The sequence below is a fragment of the Lynx rufus genome, unplaced genomic scaffold (genome assembly GCF_022079265.1).
Source record: "Lynx rufus isolate CCGP_SWC_20201006 ecotype Redwood Valley unplaced genomic scaffold, mLynRuf1.p SCAF_2, whole genome shotgun sequence".
Classification (NCBI taxonomy): Eukaryota; Metazoa; Chordata; class Mammalia; order Carnivora; family Felidae; genus Lynx; species Lynx rufus.
The window spans coordinates 34,904,732-34,925,650 of NW_025814834.1; the positions used below are offsets into that span (position 1 = coordinate 34,904,732).

Below are 20,919 nucleotides of genomic sequence, written 5' to 3' on the forward strand. Positions count from 1 at the left end.
TTAACAAGGAATCTCATGAAATTTTATTCAACTTCAAGGGTACAGACAAGAAGCCAATTTCACAGTTAACACAAATAATGCAGCAATGGAGTTACTGGTTTGGATGGCTGGACTGGAGGTGGTCCAACAACTATCTGTAGTATCAGCTATCCAGTTTTCTCCGCTCTTCAACTGTTTGCCATGCCGGGGTCCGTTACTCCTAACTAGAATGGAAATGAGGTGTATTTACAGAGAAAATATTCTTAAGATGCCAGAGAACACAAAACAGATTTTTGAAGTAATAGGCTGCAGTCTGTAATGGGTCACACAATAGGTTTACCTCTAAGTCAAGTGTTTAAGCACAGCCTTCGAAATTTTAACTAAAAAAGAAAAAAAAAAGGTTTAAACTTTTTTCCCTTCAGTATTGTAAAATGGTCACACAGACCAGAAACTCCTGAAATGGAACAGCTCAACTGTATCTGATAACTTTGTAACACCCCAAATTCACTGTATACACTTAATGCATAGTTCCCAAGCCTGCACTAATACAACCATAAACATTCTGATCATAGTTTGAACAAGGTCTTGGTCCCTCTAGACAGTCTACAAAACAAAGGACTTGGCAGATTTTTTACTAGTGTTTCCTCTAGGGCACTACAGTTGAGCTTTTAATTTATATAAGGTTTTTAAAAGTTACTAAATTGACAGTGACTGAGTGCATCTGTAAAGTATCCTCATCCTTTTTTCAATTATTGGGAGAGAGGAGACTATAATTCTAAACAAAAAAATATAAATGCATGGAAATCAAAAAGGTTGGATTTGATATGGCTGCTAATTGCCCAGTTAAAACGGGGAGGGGGGGGGGAAGTAGGGAAGGAAAGGGGGTTGGGAAATCTTTCTGATCCACACCAAGTTTCGTAGTTATGTATAACTGTATGGGTAAGACTGGGTTTAAGTCAGGGGTGCCTGGGTGGCCCAGTTGGTCAAGAGGCTGACTCTTCATTTTCAGGTCAGGTCATGATCTCACGGTTTGTGAGATTGAGCCCCACGTCAGGCTCAACGCGTGGACAATGTGGAGCCTGCTTGAGATCCTCTCCCTCTCTCAAAATAAATAAAAATAAAACATTAAAAAAAAAAAAAAGATTGGGTTTAGCTCATATCCACTGCAATTCGTTTTTAAACAGAAGCCAATTATAAATTCATTATTTTGAAGTCAAAAGTACTTATCACATCTACTAGAGTCCACCTAAATAAAGCCCACTGAACAACCTATTATTTAATTATATTTTAAACCTTTAGGCCTCAGTAAGCTGATAAACAGAAACACTTTATATCAATACTAAAGGACTACTTACTACTTTACATAAAAAAATCATAGCAAGGCAATTTACCAGAACTCTCACAAATGCTTTACCTATTTTACATGGCACCTGTAAATAGCATCTGAGGAAAATTTTTACAAAGGTCATTCAGTAGTCCAATACTGCACACTAAAATTTTGGCATCTGTTACACTTAAAGCCAACCAACAGTTCTGTCATTTCCTGAATCTCCTATAGTTTCATCAGTAAAATTTCAATACCATTATCTAAGCGTTATGCCTAGCAACTTTAATTATAAACTGCTACACAGGGTTTTAATTCATTTTTATAGATTAGAATTCCAAATGATTCTACTTATGATACAGTTACAATCAACAATCTGTTAAAATCTTCAAAACCAATGGGAAATGATTAAAATACTGCCTCAGGATATGGATACACATAAAGATATATCTGCCAATGAAAATGTTTATCTTTAGGTCCCCTCCCCTTTAAAAAGATACATTAGGTCACAATAGGGGTGATACCACCCGAGAAGGGCTCCCCCCCATCACCCTTATTCTTTTTCATGTACAACGCAGATACATCTCTTAGTCACACGCATTTCCTCTCCCCACCATCACTATGCTATGTCAAAATTTCCTGTGGCATTTTTGTATTTGGAGTTTTCGTAAGAACAAACAAATATCTCTAGGATAATACTCCCAAAATAATTAAGAAACTTAGGATCAGCTCTAAACATTTAATTATGGCACTTAAAAGACGACTTATCCTTGGAAACTGACACCAAGTTAGGAAAATCAGCTAACATTATCCAATTATAATTACAAGTACAATTTTAATATCTAGATTAAGCAGTAAATATTTGAGGCCATAGGTGGGCATTGGCAGCCAAGTTCCAAAATTCCACTTATAATTCAAAATAAAAATCTGTAGTCTTTAGGAAGCATTCCCTTTCTTTATACTATCACAGGTGACTTATCCATTTACTATAACATTGTAGTAAGTAAATACTACTTTGTCATTATGAAGAAAAAAACTATGATCAGACAAAGATCATAATGTAGTTCTGGAAGACTACACACTCTTTCACTATACACAGTATATAATAAAATAGGGTACACTTTGTACGACAGTAACATGCAATGGTTTGGCTATAGAAATATTAATGTAGTTTCCGCTACACTGGAATTCTGTGTGGGTGTTACAGTTAGGGAATCACAGGATGAAAAGGACAATTATTAAATGCTTGCACAGTAGAGACGTTGTCTGAACGCATAACGTACAGCTATTCCTAGGTATAAACATGGAATACACCAAAAAAAAAAAACAACAAAAAACTAAAGAAGACTGACCTATAACCTAGGCGTAGGATGGACTTTATTATTTTTGAAAAAAAGTCTTTTGAGGACTACAAATTACAAAGTAAAAGCAGATCACTATGTAGAAACCTAGTGAATACATTTTGCCTGTGCATTAAAACTATCAAAGTTATTCCTTTAACAATTTCACCCCATTCATAATGGTATCAGTTATGTTCTTCATAAGGTCACTACACCTTTACTTCAAATTATATTACACATATTCCCTCAAGATGAACTTTTAAACACCGAATTCTTGGCTCCTAAGAACGGCACCTTTGAAAGGGGCAATTTCCATTCAGTCTGGTGGCATCATTCTAAGTTGGTTTCTTTTCCCAACAAAAAAAAAACCCTTTCAAAATGTTCACTTTATTAATATGAAGTCTCTCCACCAAAGTGGTGGTCATTTTGTTTTCTAATGACTTCATATATATATATATATATATATATATATATATCATATATATCATATATATATGGGTAGCAGCAAGAAAAGAAAGATGGAAATTAAAAGGCAGCCATTGAAATAAATGGATCAATTGTATATAAGAGATATTTGGCTCATGGCAATTTAAAAAGATGGAAACTAGGGTATGTTAATAGCCAGATGCTTGAGTTATTTAAAAGGATGTCAAGAGAATGAAGTTGATCCAACATGATCAAGTGGGAATGTATCATCATTGCACTTCATTCTTTACAACAAATACTCTAAGGCAAGAGGAAAGGAGTTACATTTAGAGTCTCAGAACATGCTGACCACTTAATATTTAACAACTTCCTGGGATTTGATAGTCACTTTCTTTACTCATACTATTTTTATTTTTTTAAAAAAGTAATCTCTGCACCCAATGTGAGGCTCGAATCCATGGTGAGATTAAGATTCACATGCTCTCTTCTAACTGAGCCAGGTAGGCACTCACATTATTTTATGAGTCCCTTTCCTTTCAATCTAAGTGCATGACAAGCGTAAAATACTTTAAATGACAAGATTTTTCTAAGGTACATTTGAAAATGGCTGTATGAAAAGAATATCCATTGGTTTTGCCTGGAAAGATACAAACTGAATGCAAAAGTTTTTAATGAGAACAAGCTCAACTTTCTTCTTCCCACCACCTCTGTCATACACAATTTCCCAAACAACTCACTTTCAAGCTTGTTCTCCATGGCTTTACTAAAGAATAAAAACCAGAGAGCAAACAATTGAGCTCAAGGACATCCAGGGTTAAAAATGCAAGAAAATACCAACATGCAAGCAACGGTCCAAATACTCAAGATTCATGTTAATGAATTCAATTACTGTATATGAGATTTTCATTGATGAGCAGGGCTTTGGGCATACCAAATTATCACACAAATCATTGCCTTTTGAGACTTTGGATACTTTTACAGTTTAATTTGCAAACAGAATTTTTATAACAAATTATTTTTAACCAAATCATATCTTGAAAACTGTTTATATAGAAAACCCAGGGAATAAAGTGAACTGTTCATTGTGGAAGGCCTTAAATTACATTATTACAGTAGAAAATACAGGAGGTAGAAGATAACTGAAAAGACTAATGCAACATTAGATTCAAATCTATAGCTCCTGTAGCTACTTAAAACATGGTTTTAGAAACTAAACCCAACATTTCCAGTAACCATAGAAACATTTAAAATAAAATTTGCCATGAAAGCCCTTATATCATGCTTGATATAGGGAGGTAGGAAGATGTAAGAACCAGGACACATGAGACGTGACATTTTATCTACAACTCCTGTTTGCTTTACTGAGGGTGTAGTTTCAAAATTCAGTCACCTTCTTCAGCTTCAGACTCAGATTCTAGAAAAGGGGAAAAGATGCAGTCAAGCATTATATAATAAAAGAAAACAAAAGTCCCCATTTATAACTATGAAGATTTTTAATATAATTAAGATATATTATTAATAATCCCCCACTTACGAAGATATTCACAAGCCTTCATTTATAAATCTCAAAATTCATGAATATTAAATAGTCTCAATCTTTTCAATTTTCCTCCTCAGAATGTCTAATGGCCACGCCATCAAAATACTTCAATATTTAAAGTCAAGCTCTCCCTACCTGCCTTAAAGTAAATAAGTATTTGCAGATCTGTCAGAAATGAATGAAAGTCTGTATTCAAGGTACAAAATGGTATATGAATAAAAAAAGGTGGCATATACAATGGCCACATTAAAATTAGTTCTCCGGCTTACCAAACAAATTGCACCAAGTAAAAGACTTACCTTCTTCAGCATTTTTGAGCCACTCTACAAACTTTTTCATTTGCTCAAGGAAGACACTTTTCCCCTTTGCAACATGAGCATCTTTATACCACTTCAGAATGGGCTCTTCACTCAGGACTTCAGCTAGAAAGAGAGTCATCATTACATCTGGGAGTTTTTCAGGCAGAGTCAGATGCCACGTAAGGTACAGATGTGTGCATGGTAAAAAATAGCCTACTGAAGTCAAGTAAAAACAATAATTGTATTCAGAACACTCAACTGGTTTCTTCAATTTTTAAAGAAAAATAGAAAAGATAAAATGAGAAACCTACATAAAGAAATGTTTTGTCAACTTCTTGCCAACATAGGAACCTACAGCTAGGAAAAACACTCACTAAACCAGTGACTTTCTCAACTGAAGGCAACTTTACATACCCCATCCCCGTGCTGGGACATCTGACAATGTTTAGAGACATTCTTGATTGTTACACTGAGGAGAAATGCTACTCAACAGTCTATAAGGCACAGGATTGTTACGAACAAGAGTTAAATGGTGCAAAATATCTGGAATACCAAGGTTAAGAAACCTTGTGATTAAGTAATCAGTGATACTTGATCAATAATTCATTAAACTCAGCAGGTTAAGCATCTGACTCTTGGTTTCGGCTCAGGTCATGATCTCATAGGTTCTGAGCTTAAGCTGATAGCGTGGAGCTTGGTTGGGATCCTCCCAGCTTGCATGCGTGTGCACACTCTCTCTCTCCCTTAAAAAAAAAAAAACAACAACAAAAAACAACAAAACCCAAAAAACAAAAAAACAGGGGTGCCTGGGTGGCTCAGTCTGTTGAGTGTCCAACTTTGGCTCAGGTCATCACCTCAGTTTTTGAGTTCAAGCTGTGCATTTGGCGCACTGTTTTCAGCACAGGATCCACTTCAGATCCTCTGTTCCTCTATCTCTGCCTCTCGCCCACTCACAAGCATGCTCTCAAAAACAGATGTTTAAAAACACCCAAACATTATTAACAACGATAGTAATCTACATATATTGCAATGGGCTCTCTCCCAACAAAGTCCTTATCTTTATTAACCACTTTAGATCAGTTTTCTGAAATAGGGATCACAGAAAAGGGAATAATAACTGAAATAGAAGGTTTTACCAGAGCATTTTGAACTGATCTTGAAGGACAAGATGGCTAATGGGGTAGAGTGAAGAAGGGAAGTCAAATTGTCATGGGCCAAAGACTACAGAGATGTGAAGAGTGTGTCTGGGGAAGAGAACTGGTAGAGAACAGGAGACAAAGTTTGAGGCCACACCAAGAAGGTTTTAGATTTTAACTTATTAATAAGGTTTAAAGATGTTTTGGATATTAATACACTAAAAAGCACCCAATTCAATTAGAGACAATTCAGTCCTATGATTAGAGTAAAATATTTTATGGAGCTAATGTTCAGACTCACTGAAATTATTAGAGGAGTATTTTAGGATTTTTATTAAATGTATTCACAAAATCCAAAATTTAAATTACCTTTATAAAAAAGCACCACTATTTTCTGGAAGGCTTTCATGAAATGAATGTTGTCATAGCAATACTCCTGAATCTTCAGTAACAGAGTCAGCTCAGACTGACCTTGAGTAGTAAAGGCAGCAAGTAGAGGGCTGTATTGCTTTTAAAGGGAAAAGAGAAAAAATGTAGTCACTTCTTATAATGACCAGCCATTTCAAAATTCCTAAAATACAGAACGTAACAGATCTTTCAAAATCACTGTAAATTATATTCTATGTAATGGAAACTTAAATTAAGCAGAAGGCTCTCTAAGCAACTAAGCCAACCAAGCTATACTGTCTGCACCAGGGATTCCAGACAACTGTCAATACAATGTTAATATTTTAGAGAATAAATAAGGAATGCTCATATTTTCCAATACTCCCTCAAAAGCAAACAACAAATTTCAGGCCAATGCTATTTTTAAACATGTATTTGTTTTTAAACTGTGAGCCAAAGAAAGGTGAAGTCAGACTTACCTTCAAGTGCTTGATGGCTTGCTCCGCTACAAGCTCCTCCTTTTTGTTCCATTCCACAGTGCTCATTACGCTGGACCAGACTATTCCAATGACAACGGGTTCTGGGATGTTGTTTTTTTTCATCTCCTCCTTGACATACAAAATTATCTGCAAAAAGAATCCCAATTTAGTAAATGTTTTGATATGTATACTCTATGCATCGATCTTAGACCTTTTACAAAAACATAAAAACACAACTGGCAATGGAACCACACGTGTACCACATATAATCAGAGAACTTTTAGAACTGGAAGGGATGGACCTCTAGTCCAAGCCTTAATTTACACACAGGCAAACCAGCTGGAAAAGGATGGAGATGGAAACATAAAACCTATTCACTGGCTTAAACCCTACAAAATCCCCAAGCCCTATAATTTCTGGGCACTAGTAAAGCATTAAATGTGAAAAAGGCTAATGAAAAGCCCCAGCACATAATTCAACAGCCACTAATTAAAACTCACTCTGGTGAAATACCTTAAAGCTTCTCAAGTGAATAAAAAATCATAGAGATGGCTTATTTTTTCCAAAATTTTATTTAAGTTCTAGTTAGTTCGTAAAGATGGTTTAAACAAAAATATCTTACATCCTTAAATGGATCACCACGGGACATCTGTTCTTGAAGTTCTTTCTGGAGTTCCTTTCGAGCTCCTATGGTTTGTTGATTCCGAACATATTCTGAAAGTTCTTTCAAGCCTGCCTCAGTAAAATACTTCGTGAAGTGTTCAACACTTTGTTTATTGGCAGGAAAAAGTTCCTGAAAGGAGAATTTAATCTGGTCAAGTGGTCTTTAAATCGTATCAATAAAAAACCACTTCTTTTCACAGATTAGAAATGAGAAAGTTCCCTTGTTACACTTTAAGTGTTGCCAAGAAGGGGAAGAATGAAAAAAGTTACAAACCATCAGTCTGTTATCCATGCTGACTTTCCGAAGACTTGCAGCTACTGCATTGATGTCTTTTTCATTTATCCATGATTTAAAGAGCTTTACAGCAAAAGCTGCTGAAACCCCTGTAGAACAAAAGAGCTTACTTAGCAGAAACAAGTGGATTTCAACCATTCTATCTCCCCATTTCAACCACAGACTTACTCCCTTTACCCCCAAACTTCCCTCTGCCACTAAGCTGCTTACCATTTCACTCCAATTTCTCTATTGTCTCATTTGCTAGTTAGGTACTTTTAGTTATTAAACTGCTTTCTAATGTGTAAAATGAGTGTAACAGTTCTTACACTTGACAGGGCTGTTGTGGGAAATAGGGCACATTAAGCACTCAGTAGTCTAGTTTTAAAAACGTTTTGTTTTTATTTTAACAGAATTATTTAACTATGAAAATTACATCAGGCAACTTATTTTCTTTTTGGCTTGACATTTTCCCTAAAGTCACTTTCTCTGACTTTCCCAAGTCTCCCAATTGGAATTAATCTTTCTGGGTTTCCCTGGCATTTCTCTTTTTAAGTTATAACCACATCTGATATATACCTAAAGATAGCCAAAGGTATATATTAAATATCTAATGAGTTTTATTTTATTAAATTTAAAGATAGTTAAAAAACTAAGACTATTACACAAATCAAATCTATGTAAGTTATATCCTAGTTTTGATATCAGTACATCGTATCCTCACCTTCACACAACTAAAGACAATTCTTTACTAAAGGCTGATTACCTTCTTTAACCAAATTCTCATTATAAAGGCTATTAAGAATGGATGCATTAAGTGTTCCATTAGCCAGAAGAACACCAGTCAACATAGCCAGCTTGTTCCTCTCCGACTCTGAAAAACCCTTTAAGAACAGCAGCAGCTATAAAAGTAAATAGTTAAAGGTTAAAAGAGCAACTGTATTATATAAAGAGACATAGTAAAGCAACCTATACTGATTAAAAGTGTGGGCTCTGGGGTCTAACCATCCAAGTTTTAGTCTCAGTTATAGTAACATTAGCTGAGTGATCCTGAGCAAGTTACTTATCCTCTGTGCCTCAGTTTCCTCACATATATATATGTGGATAATAAAACTTGCCTCACAGGGTTTCTGTATTACATGAGTTAATAATTAGAACAGGTTGAAACCTGATGTTACTATTAACATTACTACATTTTTTCATCTACCTATATACAGACTATCTAAGACTTCAATAGCAAGTATGCTAAATTTCTTTCTCAATCTGCTTAGCTCTGATCTTACTGTATCTTTTGAACAAACCTCATTTTGGTCTTTAGTTTTTTGCCACTTGTTTGGACACAAAGCTAGGAAACACTGTGTAGCAAATTAAACTAAATGACACACCCCCAAATCACATTTCAATGACAGTCTACCTAAATACCTAAAATCCTCTCAAATCTGTGGCAAAATTAAGATTTAATGTTCCCCTCTTTGACCCCAACCTTCTGTATCCACAAAGCATACTGTTGTTCATACCTTTTTTACCTCATCTTCAAAACCTTTCTCCAGGTATTTGTAGCGCCTGATTAACTTGTTAAAAACCTATGAAGAACAGTAATAGAATTTAATAACTTGATATCTACAGATGCCAGATTCCTAAAAGATCTGAGTATCTCATAGTATCTTTAGAGCATCAAAGAAGGGAAACTTCCACTGGATATAAGAATTTACAAGCTATTTAAAAAGCCCACTTGGGAAGAATCAGTCAACTCTCAAAACTTACAATGTAACACTTTAATAGCCACCCACGATAGATTTTTATTGCCAGATATTAAAGCAAGGACTATTTATTGCTTAAATACAAGTCATTTACCCATCTGTAGGATTATTAACAGAATAAGATCAGAGAATATAGTTCTACTTTCCCAAAGACAGGTAACAAATTTCTAGGTTAGGAGCACTTGAATTCTTTGCTTACAATAACACAAACTATGTATGAAACCTTTGAATGAAATTCTGATTGGTAAGCTAATCTGCCTATTAACTCATTCATCTTTAAAAAGTTACAGGCAGGGGCGCCTGGGTGGCTCAGTCGGTTAAGCGTCCGACTTCGGCTCAGGTCATGATCTCACAGTTCGTGGGTTCAAGCCCCGCGTCGGGCTCTGTGCTGACAGCTCAGAGCCTGGAGCCTGGTTCAGATTCTGTGTCTCCCTCTCTCTCTGCCCCTCCCCTGCTCATGCTCTGTCTCAAAAATAAATAAACATTAAAAAAACTTAAAAATAAAATAAAATAAAAAGTTACAGGCAGAAATAATTGAATGAAATGACAAGGAAATGATTTTCCTTTTCAGTTTGAGGGTTTTCCTTAAAAATGGATTAATTCCAAAGGGACAAACAGGAAAATAATTCAATCTTTTCTACTTTGTTTTCCTCAACACATTTGAAATTTCTAGTTCATTAATATTACACCAAAAAGTATCTCTAAATCTTCAGTTCAGATTCCTTCAACTTTCTATTTGCAACCTCTTAAAAGCAGACTACTCCTATTCAGACGGATAATAGCTAACTGAAATAAATATATAGTTTCATTTACCTGAGCAAATGCTTGCATGGTTTCTAGGTCTTCTTGTGCTGCGAACACACAGACATCTGTACGCATCATGTCATCTGCCAGTGTACCACCTGGGGCTAAGGTATATTTTACAAAAAATTTGCAGTGACCTTCATTTAAAATTAGTAATTATTTCAATCTTACTTTCTGGAAGGATTCTCATTATAAAATAAAATGATACAAATTCTAAAAGATGATCTGAGAACAAAGTCACTATCTCAAAAGCAACATGGTTGGTTGGTGAATAAAGTGAAACAACTTGAGAGAATAACCCCCTTCAGCAACCCAGTTAAACTCACTGCATTAACCATTCAACAGTACCAAATCTGTCACTCAAGTGGAGATGTTTTAAGTTGCTTTTGATAACGTAACTTTCCATACAGAAAACAACCATTCAAGCTTCCTAAGAGGCTGGGCCATAAAAACTTACAAGTTAGTCTTTATCTTTCATATACATTTGTAAGTATTTATGGATAAAGTGAGTCTGATATACACTTTGAAATATGGGGGAGGGGGATGAAGTCAGGGGGAACACAGCCAGACTAAGACTGTTAACAATTAAGTAGGGTAACAGCCAAGAAGTTCATTTTACTATTCTCTTTAGGATATATTTGAAAATTTCCTTAGTAAAGGTTTAAGAAAGGATTTTAAAAGATTTAGGGTTAGTATTGTAAGTAGAAAATGGTATTTCTTACTACAAACTGCTAATATAATGGAATATATTAGAACATATGAACGTTAAGTTCCTTGGTTCCACCACTGAGTAATTATTTGACTGCATGTAAGTTACTGAAGCCTTTTAAGCCTCCATTCTGCAGGCTTACAAATAAGAGTTCTGATTCTATCAGCTTGGCCCTGAGCATCAATATCATATCACTGTGAAAACATTTTGAAATGTCTTAAAGAGCTATGGAAATGAAATTATCACCATCATTTGAAGATATTTAACTAAATGGCACATTCTTTTAAGACATCCTGAGCTGGTGAGGGTGGAGGTGGAAGTTAGAGCAGTGCTGTGCAACAGAAACATAATGTGAGCCACATGATGTAATTTTATATCTTCTAGTAACTTCATTAAAAATATTAAAAACAGGGACACCTGGGTGGCTCAGTTAAGTGCCCAACTTTTGATTCCGGCTCAGGTCATGATCTTGCAGTTTTAAGAGCCCCACGTGTGTCAGGGCTCTCTGCTGGGCGTGGAGCCTACTTAAGAGTTCCTCAGAGGGTGCCTAGGGTGGCTCAGTCAGTTAAGCGTCCAACTCTTGATTTTGGCTCAGGTCATGATCTCACACTTCATGAGTTTGAGCCCCACACTGGGTTCTGTGCAGAGCCTGCTTGGGATTCTCTCACTCTGTGCCCCGCCCCCCAAAAGATAAACATTAAGAAAACCTGTAAACTGTCTTAGTTATTCCTTATAAAAAAATGAGTTTCTCTGCCCCTCTCCCTGGCTCAGGCTCTTTCTCTCCCCCCCCACCCCGCCCAAAAAAAAAAAAAAAAGGTGCAATTTTAATATACTCTAATCCAACATATCAAAAATATTGATTCTAACATTTCAGTATTCAAAATATTATTGACATGTCTTACATTCTTTTTTATATCAAGTCTTTAAAATTCAATGTATATTTGACACTTATAGGACATCTCAATTTAGATTAGCCACACTCTAAGTGATTGTGGCTAATGTACTGAAGAATGTAGGATTAGTCCTCAGGCATACAGAAGTAGTATTTCATAAGACTACATAAGAGGCTAAGATTTCTCCATTAATGGAGAGTGTTCAAACACAGTTTGGAAAAATTACTGATTGGGGATGTAGTAGGGATGTACATATCAGAAAAGTCATCTCCAAATGTTATGATTTTCTAACAGATTTCAACTATAAAGCTAGACAGAGCAAGATAATTTGCTAAACTACTATGACCTGGGGGCGGGGGGAATGGAAAAATCCTAAGAAAGTAAAAAAGCCAAAAACAAAGCCACCCCAATTTGACAGGTTTGTCAAATAGTCGATGTTCTGGATTCCACATAATCTCTATACATCACATTTCCCACAAAACCCAGACACTTACCCAGCATTCCGCCAGCCACCAGAATGTCAAAGAGTGTTTCTGCATATCGGCGGTAATCAAGTTTTGCTCCAGAAGCATCAAGAAACTTTGCGACTGCTTCCAAATCAGTACCAGTTTCAGTTAAGCCTTGAATAATACAGTCTTGAAACTGAGTAGGGTCAAACCTCTCTTTTTCATCTGGGGGGAAAACCCCACAACATTTAGTTTTAAAAGGCTTACCAAAATGCCATGAAACCACCACCTTATGAAAGTGTAACTACTGAATAAGTTAACCACATGTATCACAATCTCATTTATTTCAACACCTGAAAAAAACAAAACACAAAGCTTACCCAAGACCTGCAATGCAAGCAGACACAATAAAAGACTACACATATCCTCTGCAAATGCAAGGCATGACTGCCTAGTCACAAGAATTGTGTGGCTTTTCTCCTACTATTTTTTTCACACAAGTCTCATAAATGATGAGTTAAATGAGCTAGTGTGTTCCTACTGCCAGGAGGCAATTTCTACTCCAAATGCTCTCCTATTGTCTCTGGGCTCTTCTGAAATTTAGGACATCCTCTAAACTTCAGGTAAATTTTCTTCTTGAGTGAAATTCTGTCTAAATGCTGGAGCTCTTGATTCTTTTCTTTAAATGCCCATAACACTTTATGTTTGTATGTTTGTTTTAAATCATTCATTTGGTACTTAACAGTGCTTTAGGGACATACCCAGCTTTGTTGACTTCCCTATCTAGGTTAGATGCCACCTTAATTTTCACACAGCCCTAGAGTGACCAACTCCTCCCTGTCTGCCCAAGACTTTGTGTTAGCACTGAAAAGCCTAGGTCCTGGGAACTGTCTTCAGTCCCAGGCAAACTGGGATGATTGTTCATGCTACCCAGGACCCCACCATGAGGAACTAGGAGGGCATGAGTTATCTCAATGTGGAACTGGGGAAGTGACACCTCTTCCTGATGCTAATAACAATAAAATGACTTGGTATCACCACATCCTCAAGGGGATACAGACTTTTCCCTATTACTGCTAAATTGCTCAGTTTCCAACTGCTCTTCCTCCTCTTGAGAAAATTTATTTAGCAGGTTAAATCTAAAGAAATCTGAAAAGACTAGAATCAAATCACTGTTTAGTCTCCCCACTACAAGAGGACAGTCTATGATCAGGGATTACAAAAGATTATGTAATATATATCTCAAAGTGTCTGTTACCCAGTGTAGAAAAAAACAATTTATAACCCGTAGCTGACCCAGTTCTATTTCCTCAAAATCTCCTGTAAAATAAGGTCAATATGGCTTTTGAACAATAACACTGAAAAATCCTGGTGGAAGTATTAAGCCCAATACAAAATATATCTGAGACCACACCCCACTTAACTTTGCGTCACCAATAAGTGCTTTGCTACAGAATATTCACCTAACTACCCACTAATAGAAGCAGTTAACAGAATTCTAGTACTTGCCTGTGAGAAATATTTAATTTCAAAAGACATTACAGTGTGAACTCTGTTCCATAATTAGCTACCATGTGTAAAGTCTGGTTTTTCTCTCAGAAATCTTCACAAAGTTTGGGAAAAACCAGCAATTGCATTAGGAGCTTGCTTTCATAAATTAACTTTTCCCCTCAAGCAAGTCTGCTTAAATAAAATTTAGCTAGTGAAAATGCACTCCATACTTAAAAAAAAAAAAAAAAAAAGGTACTTTATCCTCACAATAAAAAGACCATTCACTAACCTTAGAGATATATATGTTGATACTAAAAACTAAAGGCTTAGAAAAGCAGTAAAAATACTAAGGGTATATCTGAAATGGCAGTCAACTAGAAATTCAACTTCCTTTCTGATATTTTCTCTCAAAAGATTTACTATTAAGCAATTGCCTGGCAGAAAAACCAAGATATCAAAGTTGTTCTGGAAGTTTGGAGAGAGACTTTAAAACATATTTACCTCTTTTTCTGGTTTTAAAACGCTGGCCTGATAGCGTTGGCTTTTGCTGCTTTTGATTATTCATAAAAGACACCCTAAGAAAAGGAAAATAAAGCCTTAAAAATATCAGTGCCATAACATTTTGTTCTAAAAACAAAGCATCAAACCTTGGTGTAGTCACAATATAAATGAAATATAACACTTTCAGCCTGGCAGTACCTGGGGCAGACACCAAGAATTAATGTAACTTCAAATCCTGCATTTCTCCCTACAAGAAACTCTGAAGATGTACGGTGAAGTACACTTTTAAAAGACCTTATAGCAGCACCATAGGGACTAGGGGCAAATCACCCATCATAAACATAATTGTTTGGTTTCCTCCTCGTTCCTCTTTGAATTCGCCTGCATATTCCACTACTTCTAAGCACCACAGAAGTCTAAGCGAGATTGCCACCATTGCCGCGAGGTATCCAAAACGTATACGTCAATTTTCAGACACCGTCAAAGGGTGAATCCTTTCTACCGTGGGCCTATGAGCAGCACCACCCTATGAAGTTGTGCCCGTGACTGCAGCGGCCGCTTGCACCACTCCAGCCTGCAAAAATGAACTGAGAGCCGGCCTAGCCTCCTTTACCCCGTACCCTGCAATCCAAGTCTCCTCCCCGAGCACGTGTCTCCCTATCCACACCCTTCCTGTGTCTGCCGCTCGAACGAGATAACCCACCCCCCACCCAGAACCCCCTCGGCCCCTGCGGGGCGCCGCAGGGGCGAGCTCTCGGCCCGCAGCCCCTTCTCCACTGACCCCGTTGCCGGTGGTGGCGGCCGCCGCAACGAGCGGACCACAGGCGCCGAGGCGCTTCGCGCCGGGGGCCCCGCCGCCCCGTACATCCGCCCGCCCTCCAGCGAAAGCAGCGGTGGTGGAGGCGGCCGCAGAGGTGGTGGCTGCTCCCCCGCCCCTCCCGCCAGAACCCCCCACGCGTACATCACCCAACAGAGGCCGCAGCGGCTTTGTTACCCAGGCCAGGCAAGGCCGCTGGGGGGAGGGGGGGTCCCTCGGTCTCTGGCGCCGCAGCGCACCCCCGGGCCCCACGTCCCGGTCCGGGCCGCAGACCCTCGACCTCCCTGCTGAGGTGGCGGCAGTGGCCCTCGAATCCAGGCCCCGGATCCGGCCTGGCCTCAGGCGGCGGCTCAGACCCATTCAAGCCGGGCCACACCAGACCTGCCGGCCCCCACCACCCTGCCCTGTCTGGCGACTGAGGGCCACAACCTCGTCCCGGGACAGGCGAGCCTCGCGCCTCACCGACTTTAAGGCGAAGAGAAAAGAGCCAGAAATCCCCGATGTGGCAGCAACTGCGGCGGTGTCTCCTCTGCGACCGGAACTAACGCGAGGAGGAGGGAAGAGGTGTCACCCCCGCCCCGGCCGGCCTCCTATCGCGAGATTTCTTCCTCAAGCGTCCTCCCCGCGTCCCCTAGACGAGGCCTTGAGGCTCCGCCTTTTCCATTCCTTGGGATTCGGGGTGGGAAAGTAGGAAAGGACCGGGAGAAGGGTTTTCAAGTTTTCTTTGTTCCTTTATTGGGTTCAAGGTTTTGCGGAAACTTATCCTATCCTAGCCTGTCTTTCTTCCTTCTCTGCCCCTTGCGGCCTCGTAGCACACGGAGGGGTTAGAAGAACAAATACCCCGCCCCCCATCCCCGCCAATCCTGAAGAATTTGGATACGGCCGCCCGGAGTCCCTCCCAGTAGACCCCCCCCCCCGCCGGAAGTCGAAGCCTGAGTAGTTGGTGCACTCGGGCCCTTTCTAGGGCGGTGGCTGAGCTTGGCCAAGGGTCCTTAGCTGACCTCCGCTCCCGTTGGGGTTGGTAGAACTCGCTCAGGCTAGTCCGAAGCGGGGCGACTTTGCTTTGTGGTGCTGCTGGCTGGGGTCGTGCACTGCCTCTCTTAGGAGGTTGGGAGATCCAGATGGAAGGTTCAGAAGAAAATTCTGCCCTCCAACTGTGGCCGCTACTCCTTGCAGCGGTCTTTTGTCGTTTTCTCCTGAGTGTGGTCCTTGCGGGGACCTGGAGAGCCTCAGAATCCCTTGGAGGACTTTTTAAAACACAGATTGCTGGGTCTAACCCGCACAATTATGTAGATCTGTTGTAGGACTCAAAAATGTGCTTTTCTAACAAGTTCCCTCTGATGCTGATGATGCTGGTCTAGGGACTACACTTTTGAGAACCACTGAATTAGAGGATGTATCATCAGAGAGTTGAGGGACAAGGTAACGCATGTGAAAAGCACTGTGGGCATTAAAACTGCAGAGATGCACAATGTCTCCAAGATCTAGCCTCATGTTTTTATTCTGTTTGTATCTTAGTTTGTTTGCCTCTCCATTGTTATTATCCTTCTACCAAAAAATCCCACCCAAACCCTAAAAACAGGGTCTGTTGCTACAGTCATCTTCCCTGCACTCTGCTTCTCTCCCTTATCAAACATTTTTGGTAAATCAGTTTATATTAGTTGATTTATTTAACTATCTGACCTCTGCTGCCTTCCCCTCTCAACATCGTGGACAATTACTTTCTCAGAGTTCTTCCTCAGAATTATTGCCAAATCCAGTGATCCTCATCTTCCTTTCCTCCTCTGAGCATTTAGAACATTACCCATCTCCTTAAAAACTTCGTTCCAATTATCCTGGTTACCTCCCTGGATAGTCCTTTGCAATTGCTGTTCCTCTTTTCTGTGCTCATTCCTTTTATCTTATTCCACCTTGCTTTCTTACCTTATACATTCGTAGGGATTTAACTTTGATTTTTTTATTTTTTAAATTAAAAAAAAAAAAAAGTTTGTTTTTGAGAGAGAGCATGCATGAGCAGGGGAGGGGCAGAGAGAGAGGGAGACAGAATCCAAAGCAGGCTACAGGCTCCTAGCTGTCTGCACAGAGCCCAACACGGGGCTAGAACCCACAAACAGTGAGATCATGACCTGAGCTGGTCAGACACTTAACTGACTAAGCTACCCAGGTGCCCCTGGATTTAACTTAAAAAAATTTTTTTTCTAATGTTTATTTTGGAGACAGAGACAGAGCATGAACAGGGGAGGGGCAGAGAGAGAGGGAGACACAGAATCTGAAACAGGCTCCAGGCTGTGAGCTGTCAGCACAGAGCCTGATGCGGGGCTCGAACCCACGAACTGTGAGTTCATGACTTGAACCGAAGTTAGATGCTTAACCAACTGAGCCACCCAGGTGCCCTGGAGTTAACTTTTAAAAGAATGCCAAATGCTATTGAATCATTACATATTTGTCAAGGCTCTCTATCCTTCTAGGCTGAGGGAATGACAGTGGGAAGGTCCTGAGGTAGGAAAAACCTGACCTGTTGGAGGAACTGAAAGGGGCTAGTGTGACTGGATCTTGGTGGGAGATGGGAGGACTATGGGGAGTGCAGAGAAGTGGCAAGAGTCAGATTCCTCAGTGTAAGCCTTTTCCCCAAGGCCTATCTGGTAGCTCCACTAAATGCCAAACTAAACACTCTTTGTACCCTTACCCCTAAACTGTTTTTCTCACTTCTGAAGTTCTGTTAAAGGCACAATGTTTTACTAATAAGAATAGTTACTGTTATGTGGCAGATATATGTGTCATGTATTCTTCTAAGCACTCCACCTTATTTAATCCTCAGAACTACCCTATGATTGGGGCACCTGGGTGGCTCAGTCAATTAAGCATCTGACTTCAGCTCAGGTCATGATCTCTTGGTTCATGAGTTTGAGCCCCGCATCAGGCTCTATGCTGACAGCTCAGAGCCTGGAGCCTACTTTAGATTCTGTGTCTCCTTCTCTCTCTGCTCCTCCCCTGCCCATGCTCTGTCTCTCTTTCAGAAAAATAAATAAACATTTAAAAAAAAAAAACCTACCCTATGATCTAGACTCCATCATTAGCCCCATTTAATAGATGGGAAGACTGAGGCATAGAGAGGTCAAGTAACTTACCCAAGGTCATATAACTAGTAAATGGAAGAGCTTAATTTGAACCCAGGCATTCTGGCTGCACTACTGTAGCATTACTGTCTTGCCACCAAGATCTTATTTATCCATTCAACAAATAGTTGCTGAACTAAAGACCACTAGAGACACAGAGGTAACAAGTTAGACCTCTGACCTCACAAAGCTTATCTTCTATATTTGTCATGTTTCTCAACTCAATCATCTTTTTCCAGTAATATCTTCATTTAGGCCTCTATTACCCCTAAGTAACTGGGGCTTTTGCAATAACTTCCTAACTGTGCTATCCCTTTCTCCACCCTTCTAGAATAATCTTCCCAGATGCCACCTGAATCATATCTCTTCACTATTTACATGCTGTGGTTTGTACTCCAGATCACCCAGGGATAGTTCTGACCAATGTTTTTCACCTTTACTTCCCATCACACTGGTGGTTCTTAACCTATAATTGCCATCCATCGTGGGATGTAGCAAGCATTTTTGACTAAAAACTATATTAAATTTAGCAAGTGATTTCCTTTAAAAAGTAAAGCAGATGGAAGATTATCTATTATAAGATCATTCTCACTCATTTGCATGCTGATATATGTTCCTGGAAGTGAGAGAGGGAGGGGGTCATTTGGAATTGTATATGGCAGGCAGCCTAGTTTACCTATGCCCTTGGGAAATGTTTATAAACTGTATCTCGAGCAGAAAAGTTTCCAAACACCTGAACTCTATGCTTTAATCAGACTGAGATGTCCTTTCCTCATTCTTTACTGTTAAAATCCCATTTATTATTTCAAGGCTTATCTCAAATACTACCCTTCCCTTAAGCCTTTCTTAATCACTGCAGCTGATGTAAACATATTCCTTTTCTGAACTTTGCACTTTGTGCTTTTTGATATTCAATCTACTTTTGTATTTGCAGTTGTCTTTTATTCTATACTGAAATTCTTTATGGCAATGGCAATTTCTTACTCATTTTAGTAGTGCCTCACTGTATAGCAAGCATCATGCTTTAGTAAGTATGGGATGGGTTTGGTATAGGTAGTACTTCTCATGGAGGAGACCTGACCATGGAGGAGAAAGAAAGGTGAGAAGGACTTTCAAGCTGGTTTTCTTTTAGGGATGCTGAAATACAGACATTTATTTTTATTTATTTTTTAAAATATTTATTTATTTTTGAGAGAGAGAGAGAGAGAGAGAGAGAGAGTGAGAGTGTGTGTGTGTGTGTGTGTGTGTGTGTGTGTGTGTGTGCGCGCGCGCGCGCGCGTGCGCAAGTGGGGGAGGGACAGGGAGAGACGGGGACAGATGATCTGAAGTGGGCCCTGTGCTGAGAGCAGAAAGCCTGATGTGGGGCTTGAACCCACAAACTGTGAGATTATGACCTGAGCCAAAATTGGACCCTCAACTCAACCGACTGAGCCACCCAAGTGCCCTGGAGTATAGATATTTAAAGGAGAATCTAGTCCCTGGGTGTTTTTGAGATTTCACATGAGTCACTTAACCTCTCTGTAAAATGTGAGTACTGATGCTTTACATGATAAAGACCCTTTGAAAGCTCATAACTGGGGTTCCATATCTTTTAGTAGATTTGTTATTTGTCCTTAAACTGAATGTATTCCTAACAGTGTACTGCATGCCTACTTGATAAATGCTGTACTAGTGTAACAATTTAAGGAGCTTAAAGTGTTAAGTTTAAGGAGCTTAAGGTTAATGAGCTCAAGGAGAGGAGGGATAAATCAGATCTTTGAGGAAATGCCTCATAAGACAAGGCACAAGTCTGCCTTAAATTGCCTTTTGTTTTGTTAGTGCTGTGCAGGACTTTGTTATTCAGACTTTCTGTGCTCAGTTAAGAATCCTGTAATGGCTAACCTTGCAAACTCCAGCATGTCAATAACAAAGTTTTGGGTAAAATGTCAGCAACATTCAGGACAATGTCTTACGATAGAAGTATTTTGAAACTTTTTTTCATCATTATTAGGCCAAATTCGGTTCCCTACTTACCCCCTTTCTTCCTTCCTTCCTTCCTTCCTTCCTTCCTCCCTCCCTCCCTCCCTCCCTCCCTTCCTTCCTTCCTTCCTTCCTTCCTTCCTTCCTTCCTTCCTTCCTTCCTTCCTTCCTTCCTTCCTTCCTCTCTCTCCGTCCCTTCCTCTCTTCCTTCCTTCGTTTCTTTCAGCTCCATGCCCAACATGGGGCTCAAACTCAGGACCAAGAGTCACATGCCCTACTGACTGAACCAGCCCGGCATCCTTGGGTTCCCTACTTTATAATTTTTTAAATTTATATTATTATTTTTTAATGTTTATTTATTTTTGAGAGAGGGAGAGAGAGAGGGAGACAGAGCATGAGCAGGGGGAGGGCAGAGAGAGAGGGAGACACAGAATCTGAAGCAGGCTCCAGGCTCTGAGCCCATGGGCTTGAACTCATGAACCACAATATCATGACCTGAGCCAAAGTTGGACACTTAACCAGCTACCCAGGCACCCCCCTGGGTTCCCTACTTTATTTTATTTTATTTTTTTCAAT

At 39.4% G+C, this 20,919-nt stretch overlaps 2 protein-coding genes across 5 annotated transcripts in view; both read right to left on the reverse strand.

Moving 5' to 3' along the window:
• Window positions 1-2,658: 2,658 nt before the first annotated feature.
• BZW1 (basic leucine zipper and W2 domains 1) lies at window positions 2,659-15,827 on the reverse strand. Of its 4 annotated transcripts, none has more exons than XM_047083574.1 (12): window positions 15,731-15,827; window positions 14,452-14,525; window positions 12,508-12,684; window positions 10,421-10,515; window positions 9,365-9,430; window positions 8,614-8,749; window positions 7,848-7,957; window positions 7,533-7,703; window positions 6,911-7,057; window positions 6,414-6,552; window positions 4,909-5,031; window positions 2,659-4,483 (listed from the first exon to the last, which is right to left on the reverse strand). In XM_047083574.1, the coding sequence occupies exons 2-12, from the start codon at window positions 14,513-14,515 to the stop codon at window positions 4,452-4,454; spliced, it is 1,260 nt and encodes a 419-aa protein (XP_046939530.1). In that variant the 5' UTR covers window positions 14,516-14,525; window positions 15,731-15,827; the 3' UTR covers window positions 2,659-4,451. The 4 variants fall into 4 exon arrangements, with proteins under 4 accessions (XP_046939530.1, XP_046939532.1, XP_046939531.1 ...); XM_047083576.1 differs by having other exon boundaries at window positions 15,735-15,800; XM_047083575.1 differs by having other exon boundaries at window positions 15,698-15,770.
• The window catches only part of LOC124514163 (aldehyde oxidase 2), a 103,387-nt gene continuing 98,096 nt past the window's right edge, over window positions 15,629-20,919 (reverse strand). The window contains exon 36 of the mRNA XM_047082237.1: window positions 15,629-15,733. Coding sequence (XP_046938193.1) covers window positions 15,629-15,733 — 105 coding nt within the window. The remainder of the gene's footprint in view (window positions 15,734-20,919) is intronic.